The sequence below is a fragment of the Platalea leucorodia genome, assembly GCF_965183815.1.
Source record: "Platalea leucorodia genome assembly, chromosome: 7".
In the NCBI taxonomy this organism is placed as follows: Eukaryota; Metazoa; Chordata; class Aves; order Pelecaniformes; family Threskiornithidae; genus Platalea; species Platalea leucorodia.
In genome coordinates, this window is record NC_138829.1 from 10,798,272 (window position 1) to 10,818,770 (window position 20,499).

Sequence of the window (20,499 nt, forward strand, 5' to 3'; positions counted from 1 at the left end):
ACAGGTTTGATTTCTACCTCTTTGCTCACTCCAGTGTGTGGTCGCTCCATCCGACCAAGTACTGCTCCTCAGTAGCTGTCAGCCTCTTAAGTGCAGCTGTTTTACATGTCTGTTAACATTTGCAAATGCCTAACTGTATTTTCTAAAACTCTCCGATAAATGCTCACTTGAGTTTGTTCATCAGCAAAGACAACTTTATATGTTCTACAAGTGACCCTCACGTTTCACCTCTGCAATAACCCTCCTGCAACAGAGCCTTGGGGTTGCTGGTGGTAAGATCTGAGCATTGGGCTTGCCCGAGGCAAAGTGCCCTTGGCATTTGCTGGCCCCTTCTGTGGGCTCCAGTGTAAGCAATAACAGCTTTTATGTTGGTGTTGACCTCCCAAGTTAACTTCAGAAAACGTTATCTGGCAAATCTGATGTGTCAGGTTTCAAAGAAAAGAGTTTTCCAGCTCAATCCAGGTTTGATTTCCTTCCAGAAAAAGGACAAAACCCTTTGGGAACCCAGCACTTCTTGGAAGCAAGGTTAAGAGCAATAAACTTTTCTCCTTACTACCAGACTGAAATATCAGCGAAATCTTTTCTGTTAGGAGTGCACCTCTGTCCCCACAGGGTCAGGTCAATGCTCTGTAACTCATCTTGCAAAATTGAAATACAATTTATGATGATCAGAGTTGGATAAGTATCAGAAAAATGGCCTGACACATTTCATACATACTGACAAAAGTTTTTATTCAAGAAGCAGGATCTGCACAAAAAATATTTTCACTGTACGGATAGAGCAAGATTTCAAGATAAAATGTATTACAAATGATTTACAATGAAGCTGAATTAATGTCTTCTCTGAGAATCCCCCCAGTGCCTGCCTCAGGACTGCATCTGTAACCTCTTAACAACATAGAAAAATGATTGTTTTGTTGCCCAATGGAAACACAAGCCTGAAATCCCATGAGCAGTATATTCGGGGTCCCAGTCCGCATCTGCTCCTCTAAACACTACCCAGAAAGTGGCACAGTGCCTAAAACGAGCGGAAACAACCCTGGGATTAAGAAGTGATTTGAGAACTGCAGTTGATCTCAGACTGGATACGGCTAGGAAATTGGATTAGGAAATGACTTTACCTGGGACTGGAGATGAATTGTGGTGTCTGGCGTTGGAAAGAGGATTCATGTTTAGATGGAAAAATGAAATTGGGATTGAGGGGAAACTCTAACTTGGGGACAGTTTAATTTGGATTTTTGTGCGGGGGGCGGAACTGAGCACAAGCCGCATTCCCCTCTGATGTCTTTTGCTTTCTTCCATCCTGGCCATGCAGTTTTGGACCCTACAGCTGAGGGGATGCTCCGATGTCTTTCCAAGAGTGGTGCAGGGCAGGGGGCTGGTCCCTGGCAGTGCCGAGCAGGGTGGATGCTCACCCCTGGGAATCGAGTGAGTAGTGACTGTCCCTGCCATGCACATAGCATTGCTGTGCTCGTCCCTTCTCAGCTTAATGTCCAGCTGGAGCTTAGGGTTATTTTCTTTCATCTCTACTCTGCCTGCCAGCCAGGGGACAATGCAAGTGATCCCAACCCTGGGCAGTCCCTAACTGACACCAAGGCTCAACAAAAGTTCTTCCACTTCTGGTGAGCCCTTGCTGCCACTTTCAATATCTTGTTGGAGGGGTGACCAGCTGGTCTAGGAACAAAACCACTTGGTCTGCAGGTCCTGGGGTGGCTGTGCACCCTGTCCCTTATGGCCGCCATCTGAGGTTGGTGGCCAGATTTTTAGAAACTGGGACCAAAACTTGCTAGGATTCAGCATTCAGGATGAAGCTGGTTGGTTTTTTGGTTTTTTTTTTGGGTTTTTTTTTTTTTTTCAGTGGAGAGTGCTTGTCCCGGCCACCAACACAGGTGACGTCAGTGTCCTATGTCATTAGCAGGATACCCCACTGAGAGCCTTGTGGTACCCAGCCTGGCTGGGAAGGCACAGACTGATTTAACCCCCTGGATGCCAGGGTGTATCAGCAGCCAGGTTTTCCCGAAGAAGAAGGATCCCCCACAACAGCTCGTCCTCTCTGCTCCCCCCCGCAAGCCCTGAAGCCATCACTAGGAGCAGCTCGGGCGCAGGAGAGGCAGCAGCTGTGTCTGGAGGAGGCATTGCATCACATTGCATTGCACTGCGCATCCTCCCTCCCCACCCCCTACTGCTGCAGGCTTCCTCCCTTCGTCCCTCCATCCTCCCCCCCTCCCGCCCCACATCCCTCCCTCCTGCATCCCTCCCTCCTGCATCCCTCCCTCCATCCCTCCCTCCTTCCCTCCCTCTGCCTGCGCAGAGCCACGGACATGGCGCTCAGCAATTTCCTCTTTGCTCAGTGCATCTGCTATTTCCTGGCCTTCCTCTTCAGCTTCATCGTGGTGGTGCCGCTCTCCGAAAATGGCAACGACTTCCACGGTCGGTGCCTGCTCTTCACCGAGGGCATGTGGCTCAACGCCAACCTGACGGTGGAGAGACAACGCTTCACTGTGCAGGAGTGGGGGCCCGAGGCCGCCTGCCGCTTCAGCATCTTCACCGGGCTCCTCTCCCTGCTGCTGGCCACAGTACAGGCCTGGAGGACCCTCTTCTTCCTCTGCAAAGGGCACGAGGAGTAAGTACCCCTGGGGAGGGCAGGGGGTGCCCATCCCTCCTGAAAGCTGGGGCAAGTGGGAGCAGCCTGAGGGTGAAGCATTGGGCTTTGCACCATCCAGATCACCCTGCTCCCTAAAGGGGTTTGGGGTGAGGCAGTGTATTGCCTCCATCTGTCTGCACACACACCATGTGCACCCCTACCTGTGTCCAGGGCCCTCTCTGGAGGATGCTCCCCTGCAGGGGTTTGGGGTGTGGGGCCAGATTCACCACTATGCACCCGCTGCCCTTTGGCAGTCTGGGAGAAGTGTCTGGCCAGCTCAGCTGTGGTGGGCATAGAGGGTGCTGGGGGCCATGGGGCGATACTGGAGGCTGGGGCTCGCAGGTGCCTCCTGACCATCATCCCACTACATGTCCTTCCCAGGATGTATACCGGGTGCCTGAAAAACCTTGAAACAACATGGTTGCACGTGGGGGGGCAGAAGGGAACAGTTGGTGGTCCCCCTCTATTTTTATTCTGCTTTTGTGATGGACATGGCAACTATTGCAGAGGACAACTATTGCTTGGTTATGACACGAGAGCAATGCTGAGCGCTCCCTGCAGCAGCTGCAGGGCTGCACTGGCAGCTGGTTACTGTGCTCAGACAAACCAAGGGGCATCAGACCTCAGCAGGAATAGTGAGAGGCTTGGTGGTCCAGGCAGCAGCTCAGGAGAGCTGTGCTCTGAGCTCGGCTCACTAGTGGCCTGTCCTGCCACCTTGCGTAGAGTTCCTGGCACAGGTAACCCAGTCTGCGGGTGTTACGGGGCCAGGGCCCTCCAAGCATCCAGCTGCACAGAGGTGGGAAGGCAGGAACACATACTGGTGGCTGGCTAGGCTAGGAAAGTCATTTTCCCATGGTTTAGGGACCATGCCAAGGGTAAATCACTCGTGTCCAGGTCTATTTGGATTGGAGGGTTCTTGGGTCAGTGGCTGTTATGCAGATCTGGGCTTGTACAAAACCCTGATGTTGGTAATATTGGGGACTGGGTAGTAGTGTTGTCTCTCTGGCTCTTTCCAACCACTCTCAAGCTGCCTAATACTAAAGCATGGTATACCAAGTAGAGATCAGAAACTTATTTCCATATTAAAACTTACCTTACAAGATCTAAATATAACCATGGATTTCTTAATACATTTAAATTAGGCTTCCTCAGGTGATCAGACACGTACAGAGCATTAGTTGAATCCAGACATTTTTCAGTTTTGCAGTTCAGAACTAGTTAATTTTTGGAAGAAACCAGCAGTAAAAATCTTGTAATAATGAAATTTGGATCAGATGTTTGGCCTGCTTCCAAATGTGGCTATTTAGTTCAAAACTGTTGGGCAGGCCTCTGAAAATTGTCCCTTTAGGATCACTGCTGCTGGGTCAGCTCTGGAGTAAGTTGGCCTGAGGAAGTCAGGGTTATGCATCCTAGCAAGGTGGCCAGTCTTCATGTGCAATGGCTCCGAATGATTGCTGTCAGATAGTTAGGCCTGCTAAAAATCCTTCTTAACAGGGTCTCAGCACCCCTTGCCTCAGGGACAGACTGAGCTTGAATTGCCTGCGGGGGCAGGAAAAGCAAGTAAGTTCTCACTGCCAGCCATGCTCTGGGCCTGGGACTGTTCAGCTCAGCTGAAAGGTAGAGGTACAACTCAGATTCTTCACTACTAGGATTGCAAAGAGACTTCTACTTTGAGTGTAAGCATTTATCATTACAGGGCATCCACTCAATCTGGAATATGTAGCTTGAAATTCTGATCTAGGTGAGGCAGAAAGCCAAATTAGCACAGTTCTCTACCAGGATGCCCTGGCCTGAGGAATCTCCAGCACACGGTGATGGTTAGTGCTTGCCTGGTGCAAATCAAGTGCAACACCCAGCTCTGCTTTGTCAGTGGGAGGTCTGATTCTGGACCTTGGCACCTCTTCTGTGCTACAGGGTAGGAAGTAGAGGGAGGACCAGAGGTCCCAGGCTGGCAATGATCCACTGAATACTTTGGGAACTGTTAGTTTTCTATGGCTTTTACTAATTCTCATGTCAGCTCTGTTCTTATTCAGTGGACTGCTCAAGTCTTTTCTGCCTCTCAGGCCAGCATACCATGCTAAGGTGCACACAGTGGCTATGGCTTTAGCAAGACTTGGGATGAAATCTAGGCTAGGTGTGAAATCAGGGCAAGGACAGTGAACATGCAAAATCATGGTGTGCTTGTCCCAGCTCCCTCTGCTATATGGGTGACCCTGGCACTCCGCAGAGGTGAGCTGATCTAGTCCACCAGGTCCTGTGAAGCCAAAGGATAAGAGTAGGATTCATGTCTATGTTCATCTAGAAATCATGTGTCCTGGCATCCAGCTCCCACTAGTTTGTAAGGGCACTTCTGGAAGGTGGTTTATTTCACTTCTTTTCTATCAGTGTTGGGATGGGATGGGACGGGATGTGATGACTGTCACTTTGGAGAGAGCCTAGACAGCCCCTCTAAAGCCACATCAATCCAGAAACAAACATCCTAACCCCACTGGTAATTGTTTCCTCATTTCATTTTAAAGAAGTCCTCCTGAGGTCACATATGTCTCACCATGCATAACCTGTACAAATTAAGATTGACCCAGAACCTTCCCAGGATTCAAACACTGACTCAAAAAGCCTCTCGGCTTTTCATTTAATGAGCCACCAGGGAAGAGAAATTACTGGATTTTTTGTTCTTTGGGGTGAGTAGACTCCTTCTGTCCTCAGCATAATGAGAGTGGCACTGGTGGGAAATTCGTCATACTCATCCTTACCACCTAACCTGAATAGGACGACCTGCCTCCTGGAGTTGCTAGTCTTTCTCCAAGCTAGAGTAGGTGTCCAGTTTTTAGATAATGAGACTTTCCAAGTACCATCTAGAGCAGTTTCAAGTGGGGAGGGACTTGGTCAGATGAATGAGAAAAGGATTAGAAAGTTTTCACTAACTAAAATTAAGGGGGAGAGACAAGTAGCAAGGTTGGAAGATGAGTAGACAATTCCTTGGCCTTATGGGACTACTGTAAGCATCCCACACCCTACCACTCCAAACATAGAATGTGCCTAGGGCTGGCCCTGGTTGGGCAAACTTAACGGAGCTGAAGTAAATTAACATTCAGCTGGCAGAAAGTACATACTGACACCAAAGCCAGAGAACTCCCAAGAGTAGCTGGCCTGCTCCGCAAATTGCCCATAAAACTGAGATTCGTGTCCTATGATGGCAGTACCTTGTGTTACATTGCTTAAAATGATTATAGCTATCAGTACTGTGTTGTTTTATTTTTAGTTTCCCTCTCCTAGGCAATTTTTGTCCCAATTATCACTTTAGTCATGAAATAATTTTAGCTCCAGTTACTATATAATTTAAGCTAATGACATTTATTTTAACAATGGTGATTTTCATTATTACAGCTAATGAAAACCATGCTGTGTATGAACAATCGCCACTTACTATTTATGATTTAAAGCCCCATCCTCTTATGGTGAAAAAAAAATCAAAATCAAAAGCACTTACAAATGAAGATAATGTGACTCAAAATCATAATCCATAGTTTTTCAATGTATTAGGTGTTCTTAATTAAAGCAGATGTGTTTCAAATGGAAACTGATATCTTTGTGCCCAGTGTATGCTGCTTAGAGAGACTGCTGATGTTGTGTTTCAGCTGTTTATGAGTTACATTTTTCTTCCCTTTTATTGCAGCTCTTTCTTTTATGCCTTCCTGAATCTGCTGATCAGCGCCTTTGTGGTGTTTATCACATTTATTGCTAGCACTATAGTGAGTGTAGGATTTAACATGTGGTGTGATGCAATTACCGAAAAAGGAAGCATGCCAAATAGGTTAGTATCGAAGAATACATTTTCTTCCTTTTTTTTCCCATATATGCACAAATGAACAGTGGTGTTACAAACTGTAGTTATTACATGCAAGGTGAGCAAAGGGGAGAAGGCATTTGTAATGTGGAAATTCAGATTTTTTTCATCTGGAACAAAAACAGCAAATAAAACTTTTTTTGCTTTTAGTTTCTCACAAAGAAAAGTATGGTTTCCCTGGTGTTTCATGGTCTCTTTAAGAGTCAGGATCATAAGCAAAAGAAATCCATTAGTTTAAAAAGTTTTATTTCCAAAGGAGATCTGGATTTGGAAATGCTGTAAGAATGGGAGGAGTGTGGTCTTGTGAGCAGGGCAGGGGACCGGGAGTCACGGCTCCTGGCTTTTTGTCCTGGCAACCCACTGCGTGAGAGTGGGCAAGCCACTCATCCTGCCTGTGCCACAACGCACCATCATCCAAAAACTGGTATAAAGATGCTGGCCTCATAGCGGTGCTGTGGATGCCCTGAGAGCCACAGAATGGAAAGTGTTTTGTAAGTGCAAAGTACAGATGGTTGGTACTTTCTTACAGTGCACAAAATGTACAGCTCCTAAAATGGTCTACTGTATCCCACGATGCTTATGCTCCTTATAGGAAACATGATAAGTTGAGGTAGACTTTTTCCTATCAAACAAATAACAATGAAGAGAGAGGAAAAGGTGACATTTTATGTCATATGATTTTGAATAGACGTACTATTTAAAGCGTACATTTATATTGCACATTGTCATATGTTGTAAAATGCCATAGTAAATGTTCTGTTTAGGGCTGCAACGATTAATCGAATTATTCGAATATTCGGTTAAAAATTCAATTACAAAAAAGGTCTAATCGAATATTCGGATAAGAACCCAAGATGACCGACAGCACTGAAAAGGAGAGAGAAGAGGCTACAGAAATCAACCAAGAGATAGAAAGACAACCTCAAAATCCTGGGATTTTTTTCACACCAGTAAAAGTCCAAGTTATTTGTAAAATCTGTAGGCAGCCTCTATCTTACCGTCAGAGTATCGTCTCCTTGCTGGAGCATCTGAAACAAAAACACCCACACAATCCCTTCTTCTGAGGCTTTTCCTGATGAAGTCAAAAGGTAACGGAGGCTCATACACTTTGTTTCGTTGAGGGGTGAAGCAACCAAGCTGGGGTGATGCCAGATGTGTATATGTGGGAGGCTTAGGGGTAGTGGGAGAAGAGGGTTTTAAGTATATTGTTGTCATAATAACTATTACAGTTCCACTTATGGAAGATTGGTGTTATCACTTACATAATTATACATTTTTTTTTAAGGAAAGTAATTACATGCCTCTTTTAGCCTAGTTTTAGAGAAGATTAGCAAGCAACCTGGTTACTGCAATACCTTGAATATCTTTTGATAGAACATACCATTGTGACTGTTTGAAATGCATGTAAGATGTTGCTTCATGTTATGTTTGGTTTGCCTGTTTGGAGTCTCTGAAATAATTTTCTTTTTTCCCCTCCAAATGCCTTCCTTGGGTAGCTGTGAAGAATTACAGGATATAGATCTTGAACTGAACTTAGAAAACTCTGCTTTCTACGACCAGTTTGCTATTGCACAGGTAGGTCAGACTAGGTCATGGTTCTATTCCAGTTCATTTGTTGTTTGCTCATTGATCTGGGATTGCTGGAGCTGAACTACTGCTCCTCTGAAATCAATGGGAGCGTTTCCACTGACTTCAGCAAGTGCTGAATCAGGATGATAGTGACGGGCACATTTGCATTTTAAATTCAAAATAGGTAGTTTTGAATGCGGACATGTCAAAACCTGACTCTGCCACTGATCATGTTACTCATGATGGAAAATTTATTGTTTCTCCAAAGGATGAGCTCTGCAAAAGTTGCAACACTGGTGTCCTGGAGCTCTTCATTGTTGTTTAGAATAATGTCTGACCTGCACCAGATCATGGGTCTATTATCTTTGCCTTCCAGGAATTTGTCTGAGATCCCCTGAGCCCATATAAATATCAGGCCACTAAAAATAATTAAAGATTACTGTCATTTACATAGGTCTGTTTTCTGATGAATCTTTGAGAATTAGACCTCTAAGGCTGTCAGACCTTTCTATCGAATATGCTAGCTCTAAGTCAACAAAGTCAGCGAACACTGGGACTTGAGTACTTGCTCATGTAAGCACATACTAATTCTGCAAGGAGGATAGCCCCATCCATGCAGAGCTGCACCCATAAGCATGCTTCTTATGTTGTCCCACATGGGAATAGGCAATAGCTTGTCTGGGGCACTCCTTGAAGGTAACCGTGCCTCTTGGTCACAAGATAGTTTCATGCCTTTGTTGCCAGTACTGGCATCTAGACACCCAGCTCAGACATATCTGCATGTAGGACAGAAATATGCCATGAAAGTGACCCCTTTATATGATGTTAGCCCAAGGCCAGGGTGTATTTTGTAGCAGATTTTGCCATTAGCTCCTTATCTGCCAGCTAGTGGGATGGTAGCAGAAATAAACCTGTTATCAGTCTGTAGCTTTGAGTTCATGGGAACTAAATGTCCATGTCCACCTTGTGAGTTTCCAGTTCTTTAGATATTGTCATATAAAGCCAAATTAATCTCTCTTATTTCCAAGGTTTGTAGAACAACTAAAAAATGCTTTTTACTGGTGAACTGAGATAATTTTAAGTATGGGCAGAAATACTTAAGAGAATTTCCGAAGTGCATAAGATATATAGGAACATAAAGTCCCTTTAAAAAATAGTGGCCCTTGCTTATCTAAATTGGCTATTAGAGTAAACAGCTGTATTACTGTCTGGAAGTGTTTAACTTGCTGTATTTTTTTAATTAAAAATGCAGTATGTCAAAACTGAAATACAGGGATTCAATTAATGTTTCTTTGCTAAAGGCATCATAGAATTAAAATGGAATTTCTGCCAGAAAGCTTTACTGCAAATGAGCCTCCTCTGAGGCAGGGAGGCCAACATTCATGTACCTGTACCAATCAAAGTGTAATTATTTCTATGAAGTTAAGCAAGAGAGACTGACAAGTTAGTGATGGAACCTATTGCAGATCTGAGGCTTTAAGCCCAGGTATCTCATGCCAGGTATAAATGAGCCACCGGGAACTTGGATGGATTGGAGTGGGTTTCTCTTGCTGTCTGAGTTCATGCTAATGTGAACCAGTTACCCCAGAGTGTAACAGTTCAATTGGTAAGATTTTCTCAACAATATTTTGAATAGAAATACCTTAAAATTTATACTTCTCCAGAGGGAGATGGAGGCCCAAAGGACTTGGGAAGAAAATTTTGGAAAATATCTTAAAACATATTGCAGTTCTAAAGTAACAAAAGTGAAATAATCCCAAGAATTTTGCGCTGGCCAGAATGTCAGATATGGAAAGTTCAATGGATGTGCCTGGATTATACAGATTTCTTTTTTTCATTATTGTACTTAGTGCATTTTTGCCTCAGTTTTTCTAGTATATAAAGAGTTTTTTCTTTTAAGCTAAGAATAACTTGACAGAGTTGAGGAACGGTGGGGCCAGGACCTCACTGGGTGCGACTTGGTGTGACTCCATGGGTTTTGGTCCAGCTGAGATTTTGATATTCATCTGGACAGTTGATTTTGTTTTTACAATACAGTACTGATCTCTTTATCATTTCTTTTCTTCTCTAGTTTGGTCTCTGGGCTGCCTGGCTGACTTGGCTGGGAATTACCATTCTGGCTTTCCTGAAGGTTTATCACAACTACAGACAGGAGGACCTGCTAGATAGTCTGATCCATGAGAAGGAGCTGTTGCTAGGAAGATCCTCTTCACGAACCTCTTTGCAAGATGACAAAAGTGGCATGATCTAAAGTGTAAGCAAATTTCCAGGGCAGGATCTAGATTTTATTATTCAGTAGTGCGAGCTGAAGTTGAGTCAGGGTATTGAGTGTGTGAGATATTTTCTTTCCCAAAAGGAGATGTACCTGTGAATCACCCACTTCCTCCATGAGAAATTGTTGGCAGAAATACTTATATTAGGATGCAGAGAATGAATGGCCCCATGTGCCATTGGCACAGCAAACTTTCTGTCCTGTGCAGGCACAATCTAACCTGCTCTTGCTAGCAGAGCTCCTACGCGCTATCACTGGCTTTCGGGGAAGGGGTCATTTCTGAGGACTGTGCTGGCAAGACCAGGCTACAGAGTCTAGGCTATTTCTTCAAACTATTCTGCAACAGCAGTTGTAACTGGGGCTGTGTCCAGTTCCTCATCTCTCCCTCTCCTCCCTTTTGCCAGTAAAGCCGTCCCTATTCTCACTTTATTCTGGGTAATTGCAGCTCTGGTCCCAGTACAGACTCTCACTGTCTCTACTTTTGCTATGTATGGATGCAGTTCTGATGAACCTGTTGCTCCTGCTCTGATTTTGAGTTCATTTAGAACAGAGACCTGTGTTCCAGACTTGATATTTAATATTGGACAGTGTTAATGAATTTCATGAAACCACTATATTATTACAGTATCTGTCAAAAACTGTGTATCATTTGGAAGGATGGTGGAGAATTTTTGTGGTTTTGTTTCTTCTTAGATTTTGGCATGACCAACATTTATTATAATTCCTGAAGTGTAGTGTAGCTAGCAATTGCTGAAGCTTGCATACTAAGAAATTATGCTGAATAGGTAGTATTAATGCTTGTGCATTTATAAATGTAACTTGGTCCCTAACATTGTATACTATTCAGTTTTGAGTATTAGAATTTACTTGTGATATTTGTTTCATATAGGGTATGCAAAATTACTGTAAACATTTGCATTGTAGGTATCTATATATCTATAAACATAGCAAGGAGCTCAAATAGCTGAGTTATTTTAGAGGTAGTTCAGTGTTGAATGGGTCCATTTTCCCCACTGACGGGCAGGAGTTCCAGGGCTGATTAATTTTACTGTGAAAAGGGAGAAGAACTGTTATTTTTGCAAAGCTCACTAGTAACTTTGTTGTTGCGTTCAGTTTTGCTTGGCCAGTGCTTCAACAAATAAAGTGGATGGTTGAGATGAGAAGGTGATCCGATAATTAAGGAGAGTCACTCCGATGAGTGTGGGATTTGCATGGTAGAGAAGTAAAGTTGTACTACAATTAGGCAGCTCTCGCTGGGTACACATTACACAGAAGACCCTGATTCAGCAGAAAACTTAAGCAAACAGTTCAGTTTAGGTTGAAGAAAAATTTTTGTGAGTATACAGATGCTGCCTGTGGCAGCTGTTTTTGAGTTGAGACTCAAATTATTGCAACACAAGTGCAAACCATGCATATCTATATTGCCTGTTAAATAAGAAGGTTCGGGAGAGAAGACAGCAGGCTTCTACCCCATCAGAGCTCAAGCCTGGGGCTAGCACAACCATATAGATTTACTGTTGTCTTCTGGGGACTGTCAGGTGCTTGAAGTTAAGTACTTGCTTAAGTATTTGGTTGAAACAGAATTTGAAGTCATAAAAAATCCCTGAATTTGTAAGCATTTAGGGCATAAAACCTAACATTACATTTAACAGCCAAATTGTTCTCATAGATTTAGGGAAAAAACCCTCCGTGGACTGTAAGCAGTGAGCTAGTCCTGTAAACATAGCTTATAGCCCCAGCTGGCCACAGCTGTCTGTAGAGAGATTTTGTTTTTCGATCTGATTTCTGCCCACAAGGGAATGCAATTCCTTGATCAAGTTAGTTAATACCAATTTAAAATTCAGACATCAGGACTGTTGGAATGCTTTTTTTTTAACTAATTTGGTCTAATAAGAGATATGTTCTTGCAGGTACCTAAGCCCTTTGCCAGGGCATGACTTTCCCCTTCATACCCTGAAGAAGAGCTTGGGTTCTAAAAGTTAGCCTGTTTCCTATGTTTCCCCAGTTGTTTCTCCAACTGTAAAAGACACTACTTCTCCTTTCAGTCTCACTGGATTCAGCAATGAGACTCTCCCTACAAATTAATTCAGTGCATGACTTACTCCTCACGTGGAACCTTGCTGTTGCTGTGTGTAATGTATTTTATGTATGTGCCAAATCAGGCTTAAGCTGAAGTAACGTGTGGGTTTGGACCACTGTTCCTGATCTTACCTGGGGGTTTGAAGAACCAGAAGGTAGAAGATAGCAAGTGTCCCCTCCTCATCCTTGGTCTGAGATACCAGGGCTCAAGCCTTGTCTCTGGTTCTGAGGAGGAAGAAGGTGCTGCTCATCAGTGAGGCTGTCCAGAGCTCATGCTCTCTTCTACCTCTCTTTTCCCTTGTCTTGGGGTCTTTTCCTCCTTTCCACTTCCATGAGAAGCAGCAAACACTGGTCCTGGGGTTTCTACTCTTGTTGACTTTTGTGGTTAGCAATTTCAGTAGCATGTGTCACCCTGACACTATTTCCCTGACACTATCTTCATTGTTCTGCAGCTTAATAGACAAAAAGTGGGATCTTTGAAGCACGTGGGGCAGCCAGGATCCCATGTCGAATTAAAAGTAAATAGGAATGAAAAACCTCACTTCAGCCTTTGGAAAGTTCAGCCCAACAGAAGTACATGTACAGACTCACCTCTTAACTTTGGCATCAAAGCTTAGCCTCTCTAATTCATTTACCTGGACGAATCCTTCTAGCCCCAGTTGCATTTCAGTGCTTATGAAGCAAGCATCTTGGCTGTTGGAGTTGGTATGTAAACTGAAAAGAGGCTGAGGCTCTCCTTTGAGTCCCACATGCGTCTCAGTCTCTTTTCCCCAGCTTCCCTCACTTGACCAGGTGGGGTGAGGCTGGCACGCAGCTTGCAAGCATCAGTGATGCTTAAAAGCAAAGCTAGTTTTGAAGGGAGCCCCTGGGCAGTTGAGAAGGCAGAGCATGCAGTGAGAAGCTCTCCGGCTGACTTGAGGGGAGGAAGGGTATCCTTGGGCTTTTTTGTTTTAATTTATTTTTCTGCAACCTCTTCTCCTAAAGCTTGGACACACAGGCCAACCTGGTGATGCCAAGCTGAAATGCATTAGAATGGCGGTATTATTTGTACACACTTACATACCTATGCTCTCTGTCACACACATCTCTGTCTTGCACATTTCTGACCTCTGCTTTTAGTCATCCATTGCCAACCAGCGCAGAGTGTGGCTGTAGTAGGAGTTTCTCTGAGTCAAATGTTGCATTTCTGTGATATTTCAATGCCTTCTTTAATTTGCCACCTCCAAAAGCAGGACTCTGGAAACAGTCTGGCAAGAGATGTATTCAAAGAACTAGAACCTTGTGTGGTATTTATACTTCTATTTATTTATTGTCACATCATGGAAGGGGAAAAAGCTTCGTGGCCTTTGCCCATGCAGCCCCTCCTGCTGCTGCCCCTCATAAAGCTGTGAACCATTCTGGTGAAGAATGTGGGATGCAGTTGTTTAGTCACCGTGTTCCCTGTGATGCTAAAACCACAGTCAAAAGATCTCTGTTTTGGCCTGTGAAAATTGCTAGTAACGCAGGGAGATCCTTACTTAGTCAAATGCAACTGGATTCTGCTTTCTGAGGCACCAGGGTGTTGCCACACAATTACTCTGTTAGACTGAATATATTCCCCACATCCTGGCTACCATCTGCGGTTAATTTCCTTGCCAATTCCCTGCCAGCAGTCCACACTAGGTTAGAAAAATCTGAGCTAACAAGTGTCGTCTGAGCTTTTAGATCAATGCTGTTCATTATTATTTTTATACTGGAGAAACAATTGAAGCCATTTTTTGGAACAGAATTTCCTCATGAGGGCACAAATGCTCATAACTCCTTATCTCACTAATTCATGAGGCATCTCAGCTGTGAACTTTCAATAGGAATCACAAAAATAAGAGCATGATGATATACTTTAAAAATGTGTACTATGGCAATTTTTCTATGGTCCCTTAGAGAACTGGTTGTTATAATAACCAGTGATGGATGCTTGAGTACACGGACCTTGTCGTGAAAGCATTCGCTGTCAGGAGGTGGTATATGTGTGTATGTACAATGTACACAGATATATGCCAGAAAGAATTCCACTGCTCTTCTGTGATGTGGCTATAGGCTCTTCTCTTAACAGGCGGCTTAGGTCAGAGTAGTTGTTAGGTTCCCTTAACTTTCTACACTGCCTTTTTCTTACTTAGTATTAGGATCTGTGCAATGATACATAGGTTATGATACCCAGAGGTGGATGTGGATGTGATGTGAGCAGAGTAGGAAAGCACTGGCCAGTGCACAACTTCCAAAGAGCTGAGATGGGTTTCTAATGGGGGTTTGCAGATGTTTTAATTCCTCTCCTATCTCTGGGTAATGTCCTGATGTTAGCTGTATTAGTCCTGTTAGGAGCAGAGTCACATTTCCCTTCAAAGCCTTCCCTCACCAACACAAAACATCGTTGATTTAATCTATGTACTATTCAGGATGGAAGCAGAGCTACAAGGAACAGGAGCACACACTTTACAGTTATATTGCGTGAACAAGGGGTGCTTTTCCCCTAATTCAGGAATTCTGCGCCATGGACTCCTAAATGACCAGTGATCCTGGCATGAACATGGTACTGTTATTAATTAATTTAAAATACAGACTTGCAGGCAACAAACAGGAGATATTTTGATAGGAGTGTCAATCCTTTGGTTGCCAAACCATGCTTTTCTGCAACACAGTACAATATTCTGGCTCAGAACAGCCAGCATGTCTTTTTGTAAACAGTCATTTATTTGCTGTTAGAAAAGATAAGGTGACAAAGGGGAAAAAAGATGTATTCATAATACAGTTATTCAGTAGTGGGAGTTTAGATGGGAGAATTAATTTGAAAACTTATTTATTGTCTTAATGGTTGAAGAAACTCAAACAGATCTTTGGTGTAGCAAGTTAGTGTGTCGTTCTTGAGGGACAGAAGGGCTAAGCTGATTCATGGTGTCTGAGAATCTAACCAATCTAACCCTCTGTATTTAAAATAACCTGAAAACTCACCTTAAGAAAATACGTACACTTGCCCTGTTTCTTCTAAACCCCTGATGTAAATAGCGGGTTAGAATGTCCTAGGCTGTGTTATTCTCTGAAATGGAGGGATAGACTGGACAAACTGATTCCTGGTTTGAGGGCTTTGGGGTTTCTTGGTGCAATGGCTGTTGCATGTGAAATGCATGACTGGTTGAGAGAGGACACTCAGGATTCCCCTGGACACCTGAAGGCTCTCATCAGTGAGATACAAAGCCATGCTTCACCTTCATTTGTCCTCCAGAATCTTTTAGTCTTTGTTGCATATTGGTCCAACCTCAGTTGTTCGCACCTCATGCAGCTTAGCCCTTAGGTTGATGGTTGGAGAACATCTCCTGATGGGAGATGTGCATAGGACTCTCTTCAGGCTCATGTGGGTGCAGAATTCAGGGTCCCCTTGCTAGGAAGTGTGAGCCACAGGCCATTGTATAGGCTTTATGCTGGAAACAGGGTTTCCACACAACCTCAAATCACACATCGATCTACTTGATGGGTCTCAGAAAATGCAATATCAAATGTGCAAATTCAGAATGGATGCCAGCTGCAAACTGTTCAGTGCAAGAAAGTACATACAAACCTGGTGTTTGGGTGAACGTGGCTTTTATCATCTCCCTTCTCCAAAGCACCCCACCTCAAACATATTGCACGTAAAATCACTTTTACTATTTAAATGATAAATATAACAAAAATCCAGACAGTCATTCATACTGGCAAGTCTTACGGTATTTTGTGACAAGCCAATCTAGGTTTTGACAAAACTTTTTTCTTTTCTTCTAAATCAATGGCCTGGGTGTGAACATCCTTGAGCTAACGGGAATCCTGTCTGTATCCAGATCCTAAATTTGTGCCTCAGACCATTTCCTTTGCTCATGGAAATAGCTTATTTTTATCTCATTGGAATGTTTGCTCTGGAGACCACGAATGTCCTTTCCTTATGCTTAGGCAATCTGGGAAGAGAGGCAGGTTTTGCCTGGCTAGTTTCCACACCTGCATGCAGTGAGAAAACACTCATACAGGTTCATGAGCAGTGAAATTGTTTTAGAATTATTTCTGTTCGTGGTCCTAATGTCTTGAAGTACACGTTCCTATTTTTGTCCTCCATAAGAAAGAGGAAACTTAACCTGAGCTGTATTTTAATATGCACAAATACACATTAAGAAATTTTTGATTTTTTTTTGAAGTAAGTGACAAAATTTCACTCAATACTTTACGAATCTAACAACTGCATAGAAGACAGCACTTTGATGTACTCTTAACATAGAAGGGAAAAACACAACCGCACTCTCTCAGAAAACTTAACATTTCTTTCTGAGAGGTTAGACAACAATTTACTTAATATATAGCAAGTACTGCTTATTTCAATGCAGGCATGTAATTGATAGCATCTTTCCATTCTGTTGTTGGGAAGAGTATTTACATAACAATGCTTTCTCTTTAGTTTCTTTTGTTCATGCCAAAGAGTGTAATTGAACTGCTATTGCAAACATAGATTAACGTGAATGTATTCACTTGAGTGCTTAAACTTTTCTACCTCTCATAGCTGCTATAACTGCTATAAGTGCTTGAACTGTTATTGCACACAATAGTCAAGAAAACTGAATTCATGTGAGAATCTAAATCCTATTTTCACAGATAGTGAAAAGATTTAGGATTTAACTCATTAGCTTCCTGCCAGATTCTTGCTCCTAAAAAATGGGCATCAGCACCCAAGAAGGGTGAATAGCCCTTTTGATTGGTCAAATAATGCTTTTTTTTTTTCTTTTCTTTTCTTTTTTTTCCTCACCAAAACAAAAAGCCAGCAACTGTGATTTGTTAGACATGGAAGGTTATATGTTACCTGAAAATCTGCGTTTCACAAGGGTGGCAGAAAGCAATGAGCTACCTGTTAAAATGCCTGTAACGGTCCTTCCCCAGCCCTCCCTGCTGGCAAGTAACTGTGAGGCACAGGTTTAATCTCCCCCTCTGCCTTGGGAGACACAAGCCTCCATCTTCATGGCAAATGCTTCCTCCATGGTGTTATCCTGGATCCCCCTCAAATCCTCCTGCTGGAGCTTTTCTACATGGCTTGAAATTCCTAATTCCTGCTGGTTCTGGTGTTTATCAAGGAGACAAAGTACTTGGCAGGAAGAGCTGCTCACTGAAATAGCTTGAATTATTTGTATGTGGTGGAAACCCAGTTTGAGAAGTTTTTGTTCCCCCTTTCTGCTTGACTATGTTGTAAAGTGAGGGTTGAGACAACCTGCCAGGAGGTGGGAACGAAGAGTCATCATTGCTGTTGACCTGTTGGATGACTTCTCACACAAGTGAGTAAACAGTTGTGTGACAAAACTACCTATTTATTTACTCCTTATTTTCCCCTTGTTTCCCCCCAGATTTGGGCAAGTTTGACTCCAGTTTGTATACAGATTCTGAAGAGTATTTATGAATGTGAGACAAATTGCAGCTCCTATGGCAAACTTTACATTTGTCAAAAAATAAGAAAAACTGTGGCAGATTTTTCCTGTTCTCACTCGGGCTCTCTGGGGTATGACGTCAAACCCTTCCCTTTACATAAACCAGGCCTGATTCGGGTGACATGTTGCTCTAGGAGGTGCCCAAGGCTGGTGCCAGCAATCCCTTGAGGAACCTGGTGGAGCTAGAGGAGTGCTATGTTAAACCATAGATTTTAAGGTGGGAAAATGTTTGAAAAACATCTGTCATGGTATTCTGCATAACACAGTCCAGACCTCTTCCCCCACGCACTCCTGCAGCAGAGGGAATTATCGTTCCCTGTTAACACTGTGAAGTCCAACAGTTTGTGTCTGAAATAGAGCACATCTTCCAGCAACACACTGGATCTTGATTTAATCAGTTAATCCTTTCCACTTTCTAGGTTGCTGCAACAGTTTTAACTGTCATTGTTAAAACAGTGTTCAACACTTTACTTCAAAAGGTACTAACAGTCTCCTTATTAAACCACAGTCCTCCTGAGTTGCAAGCATTCTGCTAAATGCTGCCGAGAAGCTCTGTGCTGAACAGCGTCCTTCCAGGGGGAGGACCAATGCATTGGAGTCCACAACCAGTGCAGACTGATGGCATCAGGGCAATTCTGGTCAAATACTCTCTGAATAAAACTATTGCTATATTTCAGCCCAAGCTACACAATTGAGAAATCAATATATTGCGATCTGAGGCACACTCCTGAGAGGGTTTATAAAGGTTTATAAACAAAAAAAACCACCAACAACAAAAATCAACAGTTCCACTGACATGTCCTTCCCCTGGATCCTTTCATCTCCAAAAACATTCCTGCAAACTTCAGAGGATTTTATTGCCATCAAGCTGATCAGGGCTTATTTCTCATGTCTCTTCCTACTGGGGACAAGGACTGCTGAGGGGGACAGGAGAGAGCCATAAATCAGAATAGAAATAGGTAGTGGGGACAACTGCTAGTGCATTTGCTATGAGGGATTTCGGCTTTCAGGCTGCGATGTGAGGGATCCAGCATGGCAGTGCCTGTGCTGGCAGCGCTGACACCAATTTCAACCTTTGCTTGGTCTGCTCAGCCCCAGCCTGCTCTTGTGGCTTCACAAACTGCAGAGCATCTCCTTGAAGTATGTGTTTGCCTAAACCCAGCTTCTGGAGAGAGCCACCTCTGTCAGCTGTGCAGATACCTAGAGTAAAGGTGCTGGCATTGCCACCACGTTTGGAGGGCCTGCTTTGGAAACCTCTTCCTTCCACATTGGCAGATCCAGGTACCCTACAGCTGGCCCTTTGCCCCCTGCGGCTTGTGGCTTGTGTGGGGAAGGAAAGACTGTGCCCAAATCTCTGTAGACTTGCTCATTTTTGAATGGAGCTCATTAGCACCCCTAGTTTTAAAAGGTTTGGTTTTTTTTGTGTGGTACCACCTGCAAAGACCTGAAGCAGATCTTTCTTGCTTGTAAGTCAGTGCAGAGCCTGAAAGCATTTCAGCCTCTCTGAAATGGATGTCCTGTGACTTACGCATTCGTAAGCTATTGTCTCTTCTCATAGCCACATGGGAAAAGCTTTATAAGAGTCTAGATTAACTGTTGTGTTATGCTGCTAGAGGTCCTCACGTAATGGGTATTTGGGGACAAAACTGAACACTTTTTCATAATCTGTTTAACCATTGAAAGCAGTAGAGGGGCAGATCCTTTGCTGGTGTATATAGCTTAGCTTTGTGAGCCACGCTGGAGCCACGCCAGTCCACACAAACTGAGGGTAGAGCCTGCTCTGTTTTGAACATTATCTTTCTTGATTTGTGTGGTCTTTTGCAGTGTAATGACTGCTGATTTGGAGCTTTAATTGCATGCATTTGACAGAAACAGAATTGGAGTGAGGTTTATTATTGTTTTGATACAGTCTCAAAAGGGAAGCTTTTTACTAGCATTTTAATACAGCTCTTTGTAAACAACGAGCAAATAAAAAATCTGAGTCCAATCCTTCTGCTAATGGAGTCACTGACAAAGTTTTCTTTGGCTTTAGTAGGAGCTGGACTGGGTTCAGTATAAGTGATACACTCTAGTGTTACTGATAATGAGTTAACGTGTTTTATATATTGATGCTTTTTGCTGGACAGTGCATTAGCTTTTTATGATTTGGTGATATACACAAATAAATTATTTGAAAAGTCAATATTTCTGTGCCTGCTTTTTGAAGATGAATTTAAATTGTTACAATGTAAGATAAAAAATTGTTCTCAAAGTCAATGGTAGCGTCTTAGTTCGTGTACTCATTCCCCAGCATCTGCATGCCACATCTTGTATAGTCAAGGATATAGCCAACCATCCTAAGCTGCCTGAGCCCTTCTGGTACCATCTTCCAACAGTGAACCCTAATGCCATAGGAGGCAAGGAGAAGATGCTCCCATGTCAGCATGCAGCTGAAAGGCATCTTGTTACCAAATGTAAAGGGGGACCACAGGCTGCATGGGCAGGTTCATTTTCTAAATGACAGCTGGTTAATTTTCTTCACGTAGCGTCAGCCTTTCCCTTCAGAGGTGGGCCTAAAGGTTCCCAACAGCTATCCTGGAGCAAGGAATTAATAAGAAACAAGTCCACGCTATTATCTTAGATG

The 20,499-nt window shown here is 43.3% G+C and overlaps 1 protein-coding gene across 1 annotated transcript; it reads left to right on the plus strand.

Moving 5' to 3' along the window:
• Positions 1 to 2,321: 2,321 nt before the first annotated feature.
• Positions 2,322 to 10,311, plus strand: TMEM179 (transmembrane protein 179; the record flags this gene model as incomplete). Its single annotated transcript, XM_082316877.1, has 4 exons — positions 2,322 to 2,623; positions 6,321 to 6,458; positions 7,988 to 8,066; positions 10,132 to 10,311. 4 exons carry the CDS (start codon positions 2,322 to 2,324, stop codon positions 10,309 to 10,311), a joined length of 699 nt encoding a protein of 232 aa, XP_082173003.1.
• Between the last annotated feature and the right edge of the window lie 10,188 nt (positions 10,312 to 20,499).